Source organism: Gymnoscopelus microlampas, assembly GCF_963454915.1.
Source record: "Gymnoscopelus microlampas genome assembly, chromosome: 5".
NCBI classification, from domain to species: domain Eukaryota; kingdom Metazoa; phylum Chordata; class Actinopteri; order Myctophiformes; family Myctophidae; genus Gymnoscopelus; species Gymnoscopelus microlampas.
Genome location: NC_139942.1, coordinates 44667588 through 44681899, shown reverse-complemented (window position 1 = coordinate 44681899; position 14312 = coordinate 44667588). Strand labels below are relative to the sequence as shown.

At 42.6% G+C, this 14312-nt stretch overlaps 1 protein-coding gene across 3 annotated transcripts in view; it reads left to right on the top strand.

Moving 5' to 3' along the window:
• The first annotated feature begins 3291 nt into the window (after window positions 1-3291).
• mpz (myelin protein zero) overlaps window positions 3292-14312 on the top strand; it is a 28678-nt gene continuing 17657 nt past the window's right edge. For 2 of the 3 annotated variants that reach the window (XM_084057127.1, XM_084057126.1), the window contains exons 1-2: window positions 3398-3606; window positions 8251-8417. In XM_084057127.1, the coding sequence (XP_083913253.1) occupies window positions 3561-3606; window positions 8251-8417 (213 nt within the window). In that variant the 5' untranslated portion in view covers window positions 3398-3560. Of the gene's footprint in view, window positions 3607-8250; window positions 8418-14312 lie in introns of all 3 variants that reach the window. The other variant, XM_084057128.1, reaches the window with a different exon arrangement.

Below are 14312 nucleotides of genomic sequence, written 5' to 3'. Positions count from 1 at the left end.
AAACAGCAGATATACAAGCTCATAGCGCGGCACCGCGTGCCGCACTGTGAGCTTGTAGATCTACTATTTTGTGAAAAATCATGAAAATTTGATTTTTTTTTTACTCAAATCTTTGCTTCTGGGGATTCTACAAAATGTCTTCTAAATCTTAACAGTTTTCTGAAACACTTCTTATGTTGCTATAATATCAGTGGTGCTCAAACGTTTTATTTTGAAGGACCCCCAAAATGATATGCATTTGGCCGCGGACCCCCATCTCAACATATTTAGTTCCGGGGACCCGCAGCAGCAAAGATTTGAGTTACAAATGTTCGCTTAAAAACATATATATATTCAAAGATTTGCAAAATGTTCATGATTATTCAAAAATAGCACGTCTACTTTTGAATAGCCAAAGTATAACATAATGGTCAAAGTGGTTAAAATGTAAAATGACAGATGTGTTCCCGGTTTTAATGGGTTAAGCTGGAAGACTAATTAAAAGCGAGAGGGGGAGGGAGAAGGGAGGAGGGGGCGGGGGGGGGGGGGGGGGGGGGGGTAGCTTTAGTCAGGTGCCGCCTGCGTGTTAGGCTACAGCATCCTCGACGGGGGACCCAAAGCCAGAACGTTAAGTCATGATAAATATAGCCGCACATTGGGAGATGAGAATAAATGGAACTCAAACTGGAGTGTTTACTGTAGCCAGGGGAACATTACAGACCATTAATCTACGAGCGTATTCACCATTACGGCTCCAGCAGCTAAATAAATGCATATTTATAACGGGTGACAAAATGATGGAACGAAGTCCCCCAGAAAATGGGGCTTTCGCAGAAACTCCCCGTCCTCTAGGTTCTCCCGTTTACTCCTTAGCGCTCTCTATCTATCTCTCTATCTCCATGTCTCTCTCTCTCTCTCTCTCTCTCTCTCTCTATCGCTTGTTCCCTCCCTCCCTCCCTCCCTCCCTCGCTCTGCGTCTGGGTCTGTGTTTGGTAACCGGCGTGCTTTGGAGACCTCGTCTCTAAGCTTGTCCTCATATCAACCCATCTATATATAGCAGGACTCTCCCCACTCTCTCTCTCTCTCTCTCTCTCTCTCTCTCTCTCTCTCTCTCTCTCTCTCTCTCTCTCTCTCTCTCTCTCTCTCTCTCTCTCTCTTCCAATATTCCTGGAAAAAAAGAGGAGTGGGCGCCCCGGCGTGAATACACAGCTTTGTCTGCGAGGGGCGGTGGAGAGAACGAGAGAGAGAGAGAGAGAGACAGAGATGGAGGGAGGGGAGAGAAGGGAGACGAAGGAGAGGTCAGGAGAGGAAGAAAGCTCCATTGACAGAAGCCACAGACACCAGTCGGCCCCTGGCCCCCTCTCACCCCATTGTCTCCGGGAGAGCCAGACGTCAGCAAGCGACAGGAATCCAGAGTGAGGGAGGAGAGAGAAGAAAGGCATCGGGTGCGAAGACTCAAGGCTTTGTTTTAAGGCTCCCTGCATGGCCTGCATGGCCTCAGCCGCCCGGGGTAAGAGTGCAGGGCCAGGCGAACGAGAGGGGGTAAGGAGCTGTGTTGACCCTGGCTTGACGGGGTCAAGCTATGGTCCCCCCCCCCTCCCTCCCCTCCCATCATGTAAACACACATGGCAAACAGACACGTGGTGCCACTGACAGGCTAACACCTACCACACCTTCCATGTAATATTTACACACAGGTTGTGATCACAAAAGTGGCGGGTGGCATTCTTGGTGTTCTTGGCGTTCTCTCCTATAATAACCCTCGATTTGTACTTGGTTGCGTGCATCGGTCAAGCTTTGCCACCCCGAAAATGGCCCGATCTACCAGCTCACAGCAGGGTCACGCTGCAACACGTTGTGAGCTTGTAGATCTGCTGTTTTCGATGCACGACACACCAGCATGCAACCAAGTATGAATCAGGCCACCAGCACCACCTCACACTAAGTTCAAACTTAGCCTAGTTATAGTTTAAATGGCTTTTTTAAAGGCCATTTAAGCTATAACTTTATCCTAAGCTAAGTTCAAACTTAGCCTAGTTATAGTTTAAATGGCTTTTTTAAAGGCCATTTAAGCTATAACTTTATCCTAAGCTAAGTTCAAACTTAGCCTACTTATAGCTTAAATGTCTTTTTAAAAGCCATTTAAGCTATAACTAGGCTAAGTTTGAACTTAGCAGAGGTGGACAGAGTACTCGACCCCAGTACTTGAGTAAGAGTACAGATACTCCTGGTTAAATTTTAAATGGTTGGTAAAAATGGTAAAAGTTAAAAGACGGGAAACAGGATCAGCCTTCCAACTCGGACCAGCTGTTAACAGAAAAAAAAAAAATGATAATGCTGGGAAGTCACATTGTGACTGGAAGGGGTTCTGCACAAAAGTCAACATGTGACTTCTAGGCAGTGAGACTGTGTTGTCCGGTCTGATCTCTCATCACGCATGCATAGAGCTAAGTGTACTTTGTATGTTTGTGTCCAGGGGATCTGTTTGGGGCCCACTTCCCAGCATTATTATTATTTATTTTTTTTAACAGCTGGTCCCGCTGTTCCCCTGTGGTGGCTTTTGCCCCAGATGCTGTTGGTGTGTATTTTATTAGCACAAAGCAATATGTTCAGCAAAACTCAATTTGTTTTTTTGCCAGAATAATGGGTATCAACACACTAGTTCACGTTGTAGACCTTTTTTTGCGAGGAGCCAGCGAACCTAAAAGTAACCTTTTAGGTTCGAGGAACCAGCGAACCTAAAAGTAACTTGTACTTTTTAGCCTTCCTAGAAATTTACACAAGTAAAAGTAAAATATTTGTCTTGGAAATTTACTCGAGTAAGAGTAATAAGTATCAAAGAAGTCTAAAACTCAAGTAAAGTACAGATCCTCAGAATATGTACTTATGTACAATAGTCAAGTACATTTACTCAGTTACTGTCCACCTCTGGAACTTAGTGTGAGGTCGTGCAACTGGCTCCAGAGGTCATCAAGGTCATCGCCGCGTCGATTTCTGCCCGGTTCCCCTCAAAGTCGTCCCTTTGTTTACCGAATTAATTCGGCATTGAGTCTTGCCTTTTTTGCATTGAGTCTCTCCCAACGTTTTCTCTTTTTTTCCGTGTTAATTGTGATAATTTGTGTAATTCGTGTCGACCGACGTTGATAAACGGAGAGGCGTGGAGGAATGAGAGACAGAGAGAGACAGAGAGAGAGAGAGAGATAGGGAGAGAGAGAGAGGGCATCAGGGGTGACGGGGCCGGGCCTGGAGGGGTGTGGCTGGGTATAAACCACAGGCACAGTGGGGGTTCTGTTGTTATTGTTGTCCAGTGTTCAAGTCCCTCGCTCTGCTCTGTCCTGGCACCCGCTCGCCGGACCTATCTCCCGGCGCTCTCTCTTTTTCTCTCTCTCTCTTTTTCCCTTTCCCTTTTTTCCTCCTTCTCCCTCGCTTGCCCTTTTACAAAAAGTTGGGACTCTCTCTCTTCACTTCTTCAGCTCCACGGCGTCCTGTGAGGTCCTGCAGCAGTCCTCTTCCTCTTCCTCATCCTCACCATCATCGTCCTTTCTCGGCCGAAGAGGCTCCTTGCATAGAAGCCAGCCACCATGCTGACGTTTTTGGCGCTAGCGTCGGTCATCCTTCTTGGAATAGGTAAAAAAAAATATATATATACAAATAGGTGATAGGTGGTGATGATAGAGGAACACCAGAAGTGTTCCTTTATCATCTAAAAGCAGTGGTTCTCAAACTTTTTTATTTTATTTAAAGGACCAACCATAACTCTGAGAGTATTCAAATGGAAGCAAATGGACCCTTTTTACGGCAGTGGTTTTCAACCTCTTTCATATCAAGGACCATTATTTAGTTGGCATTTAGAGGCACGGACCATCATTTGATGAGATTCAGCCTCTCAGACCCAAAACTTTGAATATTTTGTTATTGTTGGATATAATATTATCTCCACAATTCCATCAATGCTGCATTGATGTGGTAGAGAGATAACAGGCAAACGTTTGTCAAAGTTATGATTCTTCTAGATTCTCTAATTGTTTAAACTTCCTAATTAAGTCATGCAGATGGTTTAACAATAATTTAACTCTTGAGAGCGTAAAATGAAACCAAATGGGCCCGTAAGGGTCCATTTGGTTTCATTTTACACTCTCAAGAGTTACAGATCTATAAGGGTCCATCTGGTTCCCTAACTATCGATCTTATAGCTGGGGACCACCTAAGGACCACTGGTGGTTGAAAATCACTGCTCTACGGGTTCCATTTGCTTCCATTTGAATCCTCTCAGAGTTACAGACCCTGTAAGGGCTCCGTTTGGAACCACCTCAAGGAACCTCATGAGGGTCCCTGGACCCCCTAACTTTGAGAACCACTGATATAAAGTTTAGGGTAATGGATGTACAGTAAAAAGCAGCTTAAAGGTTTAGATTCTAAAAAAAAAAAGCTTTAAGATGCTTTGGGTTTTTTCTTTATCTTGGCAAGGACTCAAAGAGTAGCCCTTGCAGCCCTTCTTGCAGCCTGGTGTTGTTGCCGTTTCATCGTCTTCTCGTGTCGAGCGAGAGGTTGAAGGATGGGATGATATTGTTAAATTCCAAAATGGGCAACGTGTGAATATGGACTATTGTGTGTGTTGTCTGCGAAACATCTACGAGCCGCACCTGATGATTATGATGGGCCTGATTGAAACGAGGTCAACTCCTCCTCGGCGCTTTCCTTCAACTCGCTGATGAAAGCGTTAGAGATGGAGAAATGATTGCTTTAATACACACACACACACACACACACACGCACACGCACACGCACACGCACGCAGGCAGCCAAGTCAGGAGAGGTTTTCATGCTCTCAAGCTTTTCTTTTTAAGGTTTTCTATGACTTTATTGGCTGTTGCTTTGATCCGAGAGGAGCCCTGTGGTACCAATTTAGCTTTGGGATGCGAGTACACTGGATGCGACCGACGTGTCCCCTTTGTACGCCCGTTAGACGGTGTTGTCAAAGCGAGCGTTGCTTGCAACACAAGTCACACGGCGTCAATGTTATTGTCGCCGGCTCAACGTGAGACTGTTGTTGGCGGAGGTTTCTCTCTCCAGCAGAGAGCTCTCTCTCTCTCTCTCTCTCTCTCTCTCTCTCCCTTCCTGTCATGATATTCACAGCTTTGTGAATAAGTTTAATTAAAAATGTCAAGGGCAATTTCATTGACATGTTTTCTTCTCCCACGGGGTTGTCCTGAACTAAGTAGCGCTTTAGAGCCTGAAGGATGTTTGCTTTAAGCGTGAACTTTTCCTCTCTCCGGATGTGAAGGAGGTGGAATGAGCTCTTAAACACGCCGGGGACGTGTGTGTCGTTGACGTTGACATCGTTGGGGGACTGCATTGCCACTCTCGCTGTAGCACATTAACACGTTTTCCAGCGGAATGGAGTAACACAGAAATGGTGTTTTTGTGTTGTTGTTGTTGTTGTAACAGTAAATATTAGAGTGGGGCCTTCCAGCTTCCTTGGAGATTTGGTCGTTGTTTAAGATGCTGACTGTATTTTCCAGGCAGAGTAAAAAATATAGATTTATCCCCCCCCTACCCCCTCCCCACAACCCAAATAGAAAAATTAACATTGATCGTTAGATATTATCCGAGCACAACGCGGTGTGCTGTTCTTGATTAAGCCGACGCACTGTGTAATCCATATTAATAGAGAAACTGATGATCTTCTCTGACGTCTTACACAGCGAACACTAATACACCGCGGAAAATTATTTACCGAGCGCATCTGCATTTGTTGCTGATGTGGCAATAAGTCTGAATGCACCGTTATTATGCTGTGCTCCGTGCGCGTGCGTTTGTGTGTGTGTGTGTGTGTGCGTGTGCTTACTTGCACACCAGTGTTGTGTGTTCTCTTTGTGAGACACACACGTCCCCACAAGGATATAGAGACAGAAAATGGTCCATTGTTCTGCCGCTGCATGTTTTGTAGATCTAGCCATTGTAATGGATGGTGGAGGTGAATAAGGGTCATGTTTAAAGGGGAATATCACTCATTTTCAACATTGAACTATGTCTTTAATACACCTTAGAGCTGTTGTGTGGAGATAAGAAAAAAGTCCCCCCCCCCCTTCTATGTTGCCTAGAACTGGATAATTGATTGAGGTCATGTGATCAGTGACATACGCAGGGTGTACTTTTGGCTGGGGGGCGGAGCCAAAAGTACACCCTGCGTATGTCACTGACCACATGACCTCAATCAATTATCCAGGGTGTATTAATGAGTGGTATTCCCCCAAGGGTTTAAGGTTAGGTATGTTTGTCGGGGGATGGGGAGGGGGGGGGGTGTTCTGGAAGAATGATAAATTAAACGCAACGTGTTAAACTGAGATAATAATTAAATCCCTCCATTCCTCATTCCCACGCCCGCGACAAATGCAATTAGATCGCAGTGAGCGATTGAAATAACATATTATAATGTAATTAGTCATATGGATTAAGTCATATATGCTTTTATAACGTCTAATAAATCATGTGTGTGTTGATGGCAACAATAATATGGATGGCTCATTTTAATTGCTTTAACCCCTTTAGACCGGGAACGCGTCTGTGTGTCAATTGTTTTGATTTCTTTGGGCTATTCAAAAATAGCAGATATACAAGCTCATAGCGCGGCACCGAGTGCCGCGCTATGAGCTTGTAGATCTGCTATTTTTGAAAAAAATCTCTGAAAATGTGTGCAAATCTTTGAATATATACTTTTTAAAGCGAACATTTGTAACTCAAATCTTTGCTTCTGGGGGATTCTACAAATGTCTTCTAAATCTTAACAGTTTGTTGCTATAATATCAGTGGTTCTCAAACTTTTTTCTTGTCAAGGGCCACCCAAAATGAAATGTATTTGTCCGCGGACCCCCACCTCATCTCAAAATATTTTGTTCCAGGGACCCCATAAGCAAAGATTTGAGTTAAATATGTATAATTATCAAAGATTTTCACAAGTTTTCACGATTATTTTCCAAAAATAGCAGATCTACAAGCTCATAGCGTGGCACCGAGTGCCGCGCTATGAGCTTGTAGATCTGCTATTTTGCTAATAGCTAATTTTGCTAATAGCCAAAGAAATCTAAAAATTACACAGATGCGTTCCCGGTCTTAATGGATTAATTAGTGTGAAGAGCAGAGATATGTGCTTGTGTTGAGCTGCTGTGTGCTGGGTTTGAGTGTGAACCAGGAGGGACTTGATCAAACCCAACACAATGGGCTAATTAGCTGCCTTTTCACTGGTTAACGGACAACAGATGTTTTGATCCACGATGGATGTGGTTCATAAGGACATTATTAATCATAATTCCACACATTTCTCTGCATTGCAATGTGTTGGCAAATGTAATCTGGCCCAAATTAACCACTTAAGAACTATGCAGTATGTGCAATGTCGTGCAGCGAAAAAACAATTGGGCCACATGCTCCTTGTGAGTTGCAAAAACTTAACCACTCTGACTATTGTCACGTCTCATATCCCTGAGAGAGAGAGATTCTATCTATAGAACTACAACTCTATGCCAGGGAACATGCTTAATACATAGAACTTCTATGTATTAAGCATGTTCCCTGGCTTGGTGTTGTAGTTCTATGTATTAAGCATGTTCACTGCATAGTGTTGTAGTTCTATGTATTAAGCATGTTCACTGGCATAGTGTTGTAGTTCTATGTATTAAGCATGTTCACTGGCATAGTGTTGTAGTTCTATGTATCAAGCATGTTGTTGTAGTTCTATGTATTAAGCATGTTCTTGTAGTTCTATGTATTAAGCATGTTCCCTGGCATACTGTTGTAGTTCTATGTATTAAGCATGTTGTTGTAGTTATATGTATTGACCATGTTCTCTACATGTTGTTGTAGTTCTATGTATTAAGCATGGTGTTGTAGTTCTATGTATTAAGCATGGTGTTGTAGTTCTATGTATTAAGCATGGTGTTGTAGTTCTATGTATTGACCATGTTCCCTGCATAGTGTTGTAGTTCTATATATGTATTAAGCATGTTGTTGTAGTTCTATATATGTATTAAGCATGTTGTTGTAGTTCTATGTATTAAGCATGTTGTTGTAGTTCTATGTATTGACCATAGTGTTGTAGTTCTATGTATTGACCATGTCATTGTAGTTCTATGTATTAAGCATGTTGTTGTAGTTCTATGTATTGACCATGTCATTGTAGTTCTTTGTATTAAGCATGTTGTTGTAGTTCTTTGTATTAAGCATGTTGTTGTAGTTCTATGTATTGACCATGTTGCCTACATGTTGTTACAGTTCCGGAGCAGTCTCAGGGTATCGTCATCTACACAGGCTGGGAGCGTCATGCCCTGGTGGGCTCTGACGTCAGACTGTCCTGTTCCTTCTTCTCCTGGCGCTGGACCTCAGAGGATGTGACCTTCTCCTGGACATACAGACCCGACGGCTCCAGAGACAGCATCTCTGTAATATATACATACACACACACTCACACACACACGCGCACACACACACACACACACACACACACAGGTTTGTATTACTATACTTGTGAGGACATCAACGCTTTAGGACAGCCATTTTATGAATGTCATTTAAAAAAATATATATTATTTTGCCATGTTTAACCGTAAGCCTAAAGCCGAAAAACAGCAGATCTATAAGCCCACAACGCGTCGCGCTGCGACGCGTTGTGGGCTTATAGATCGGCTGTTTTTCGGTGCACGACACTGGCGCTCAACTAAGTATAAATCATGTTTAACTCTAATTCCAATCCCTAAACCTAACCTGCATGTTTTTCTAATTGAAAACGTATCTCAAAAATGTTTTTTTAAACTATAAAACAACCATTTTGTCTTGTGAGGACCAGGAAAACGGTCCTCACAATGTATATTTCTTCAAATTCTACTATACTTGGTCCTCGCAAGTATAGTAATGCAAACACACACACACACACGCACGCGCACACGCACACGCACACACGCACACACAAGTTCCATTGAACAGTGAAAGTTCCATTTTCACACTCTCAGAGAAAAACAAAACAAAACAAAAACCTTTTTACTGTGTAGATTGGGGTCCTATGTCCCAGAGATAAAATATGCTATCAAATTGGGGTCCGTGGCCTAATGCATATCAAACTGGGGGTCCTTGAAATGAAACAGATTGAGAATCACCGCAGTATATGGAAATTAACGTTGCGATGGGAACGATGCACAAAAACGAATTTCACCCACTTTTTTACCTTGTAAACCTGTGCTGTGACAATAAACCTGATTCTGATTCTGATTCTGAACAAACACAAATAGAAGCAACATGCAGGTCCAAAGCAGCAACTCTGTCTGTAATGCTATACCGTAGATACACGTGTAATATCGCTGACATACTGCGTACACACTCCTGCTGTGATATCTCAGTAAAATGAGCCAGGGTAACCACTTTCAACCTGGTGTCCCTATGTTGGTTGCCTATAGCCTGAGATCAATGAGCTTTTTCGGTTCTCTGATCCGTTCTGGAGCGGAAATAACTTAACATCATCAGGCGGCCGGAACCTCCGGAGCCGTGCACCCCCAAAATGATTCCCCATAGTTTCAATATTGTTTACTTTGGGATAATCGTTTAGTTTCTTTTGGTATGATAACCGTTTGGTATGTCCATCTTTTATTCTACCTCGTAGCATGACTAGCGAAACTAATTAATTCGCATTATGTGGGGAACAAAAACAATGCGACAACAACCGGAACCCCATTTTTTTCCCCCTGTACTGAACTGAACCGAATTGAACTGAAAACTGAACCGGATCGCACGGCTCAGTTTTAGAATGTATACCAGGCTCTCCTCCGCGGTGGAAAGCCTGGTGACGGTGAGGTTAGGTTGGCCTATGAGTTTCAGAATTGATTTTAAGATTTTACTGATGACTTCTAAAGCCCCGCAAGGACAGGCTTTCAGTTATATTATAGATGTGTTGGTTCCCCTGTGAGCCTGGGCGCAGCCTTTAGATCCTCAGATAGTGACCTGGTTGTCCCTAAAAGTCACCTCATTACCTGGAGGGTGGGGGGTGGCCCGGGCACCTAGGCTTTGTAACTCCCTACCTCTAAGGATGTAAGGCTATAGCAAAACCATTGTCATTTTTTTTTTTTCATCCTGCGATTTTTGTAACCCATTTTTTCACCCAGTGCCAATTGCCTAAGCTGTAATCCTGGGCGCTACTCTCCCTCTGCCGGCCTGGGGAGAGCCCCGAACTGAGCTCATGCTTCCTTCAACACATGAGGAGTGAGCAGGCTGTTTCTTATCACCTGACAGGGGGGGAGTTTCCCCGGGTTGGACGTAGCAGGCAGTATAGAGACCAGGATTACTGCATGTTTGTTGTGAGGGTACCTACCCTAGGGGACACGGGGAGAACATGCAAACTCCACACGGAAAGGCCATTGTCATCTTCCTTGCAAACGCATTGCATGCTGACACGTTGTGAGGCTATTTTTGGTATTCTTCTTATATAAGTATTACAGGGCTTAAAGTAGTTTAAGACGAGTCTTTGTTGATCCCCAAGGGGGGATCTGGTCCTGTACTGTACTGTAAAGTTCAGAAATAAATTAATAAAACGTCAACGTCGCAGTAGAGCGATGAGCGGGCAGACAGCAAGGGATACAAATGCAAATTCAGATTCAACGGATCTGGGATGGAATGCGATGCACCAAATGCATACATAATGCAAACACACACACACACACACACACACACACACACACACACACACACACACACACACACACACACACACACACACACACACACACATTTGTATACAAGTACAGTTATATTATAATGTATTGTTGCAGCGTAACATCGCCGATTCTAAGCGTGAAGATATTATTGACCGGTAACACACAACGCGCACGAGCGCACGTGTGTGTGTGTGTGTGTGTGTACATAAGATGCACGAATGACCTTTCAGTAATATGCACAAGGACGTACAGTATAAACGTATACACACACACACACACACACACACACACACACACGCACGCACGCGCGCACATGCGCACACTACTTCTTCCTCTCCTTTTCAATCTTGCTTGCCTCACCTTTCCGTCTATTCTTTCATTTCTCTCTCCCTGGCCTTATCTGCCTCCTATCTCTTTGATCTCTCTATCTCTCCATCCCAATTTCGCTTCCCTCCGTTCCTTCTCCCTTCATCTCCACCTCCCCGCGTTCCTCGCTTTGGTCCCTCCCCCCCTCGCATTATCTCCCCCCCTCCCTCCCTCCCTCCTCCCCCTCCTCTGAACCTCCCCCCCTTCTCTGAACCCCCCCCCCCCCAACGCTGCCCTCTGTTTGAAACTAGATTACTCTCCTCCTTTTCTTGCTTATCCCATTAAGAACGGGAACGCATCTGTGTGTCACTTTAGATTTCTTTGGGCTATTTTGGAAAAAAATATGTCTTTGAATACTGTATATATTTTTTAAAGCGAACATCAAAACATTAAAAAAAACGCATGTTGCTATAATATCAGTGGTCCTCAAACCTTTTTCATGTCAAGGACCACCCAAAATGATATGTATTTGGCTGCGGACCCCCATCTCAAAACATGTTGTTCCAGGGACCCCCCAGGAGCAAATATTTGAGTTACAAATTTTCGTTTTCAAAAATGTATCATTCAAAGGTTTGCGCAAAAATGTTCAAGATTTTTTCAAAAATAGCAGATCTACAAGCTCATAGCGCGGCACTCGGTGCCGCGCTATGAGCTTGTATATCTGCTATTTTTGAATAGCCAAAGAAATCTTAAAATGACGATCACAGATGCGTTCCCGGTCTTAATGGGTTATCTTCTGTCACTCCCTCCCTTCTTTTCTCCCAGACACACACACACACACACACACACACACTCTATTTGCCCGTCTTCTTCGATCTTCGTATTTTTCTTGACCGCTTTTCACGGCAGATTTGTCCGCTCTAAATGTCGCGTTTGATTCCGGGCGAGTGGCGTCCAAAGGGATGCATGTAATTCACGGATGACTTGTCACGCTTCTCACCAAAAAGAGTCCAGGAGACAGCGGATCAGCCCCATGAAGGCCCCGAGAGGTCATTGTTTATAGAAAGAGTTTTATTTCGGCGTTTTTCTTTTGTCCGAGACGGGGTACAGCGGCAGACCTTTGTACCCCAGCCAGATAAGGTCTTTTTTGAGGTGTACTAGACCCACCAGTGGTGGACAAAGTACTGAAATTCTTTACTTGCAGTATTGGTAAAAGTACCAATACTGCAATATAGAAATACTCTGTTAAGAGTAAAAGTCCAGAATTAAAGTGTAATGGCGCATGGCGATGCGACGCGTTGTGAGCTTGTAGATCTTCTATTTTCATGTATAAAATAGGGCTTAAGTGGATAATGTATGTTTCATAATATCATAATTTATATCTGAAAAGTAACTAGTAACTAAATGTTTCAAATAATTGTAATGGAGTAAAAGTACAATATTGAGATGTAGTGGAGTAGAAGTAAAAGTACAGAAAATGAGAAATACTCCAGTAAAGTAAAAAAAAATCCTCAAAAGTGTATTTAAGTACAGTACTTGAGTAAATGTACTTTACACCACTGAGACCCACCACCAGTATTACTAAGTATTACTAAGTAATACAGTATATGAATCTGATATCATGACTTTGCCCAGTAACAAGTAGTGCAAGGGATTACAGTAACATACATACTATTAGGCCTGTAGTGTTTCCCTTCAGGTTAACAACGTGTGCAGTTTGTCTGATTGGGGACTCCTCCTGTGAGGTTAATTATCGTTAGAAATTATAGTGGGTTCAGTTCTAAAAGGAGCTGCTGGCTAAACAGCTTGTACTGTCCATCACATTCTCAGAAAGGGTAATGAGTAATGCAACTAATGACTTTTATACCAAGTAATAAGTAAATAAATATTATTACTTTTTAAAAGGAATAATAAATAACTTATTACAATTCCTCACTAACTTGCCCAACATCCTGCCAAGTATATACAGCCAGCCAACAAAAACAAATCTTGTGACAACAAAACAAAATCAACAAAAAAAATAACAAAATAATTGTGTGACGCCACCCTCTGCTCGTTAGCCATTGAACCTTAGCGTCCCTATTCTGCGGCTAACGTTGGCCGAAAATAGCCGATCTACAAGCTCACAATGTGTCGCAAAACAAAGCTATATAGCGTAGAGCGAAAATAGGAGGGGCCTAGAATTAACCCCTGGGGGACTCCGGGTTTAAGTGGTTAAAAGATGCAGCCAGCAGTGCAGGTTTCCAGCGGGAAAAGAAATGGGAGGGAGTAACCAGGGAGCAGGGGATGGTAACTCCTCCCACATCTGTGATGTCATCTTGTACAGAGACAGTAAACACATACTTCAACCACTAGAGGGAGCAGCAGCAACCTGAGATCTTTACACAAATGCAAAATTAGCCATATCATATTAAACAAATGTAAAATTAGCCATATCATATTAATGTAAGTCTTTAAAAAAATGCCAGATATCTTTCCTTGTAAAGAGGCCAACTTTATTGGCTTTTGATGGAAAGAGTGTTAAATGTGCAGCTCCTCATTAAGTAAATCACTATAATAAAATCTTTAATGTTAATTTATTCACTTTTAACTGTGAGAGAGAACAAATTTGTTAACGTTTGGATCCGCAAGGGTCCATTTGGTTTACATTTGTTCGCTCTCAGAGTAAAAAATGGATGTTTAACTGTCTTAGTTATTAAATAATTATGATATTATGGATATTTAACTCTCTGAGTTAAATAATTAAGTGCGTCTTCCTCTCAGACATCCACCATGATAATCTTTGAATTACAACTGGAACCCTATTCCAAGTCGCGGTTTAATTACTACAAAAATAATTGGAAAGTCATAATTGATGTCTTTCTCTACAGAGAGGATAATATCTTTTGACTTTTGCACAAAACAAACCAAACCAAAAGCTTTGCTACTTGCTTTTTTACACAAACACACAACCAGCGGTGTAAAGTAACTAAGTACATTTACTCAAGTACTGTACCTAAGTACACTTTTGAGGATTATTTTACTTTACGGGTGTATTTCCAATTTTCGATACTTTTACTTCTACTTCACATCATCTCAGAGGCAAATATTGTACGTTTTCCTCCACTACAATTTGGAATTTGAAAACTTTAGTTACTATTTACTTTGTAGATTTGGATTATTATTGCAAAACATACATTAACCACTTCAACCCTATATATACTATGGCTATTTGAAAATAGCCGATCTACAAGCTCACAACGTGTCGCTTGCGACACGTTGTGAGCTTGTAGATCTGCTATTTTCAAAAGATTTGTACATGACGAACTTGAGAAATGGAACATTTATGAG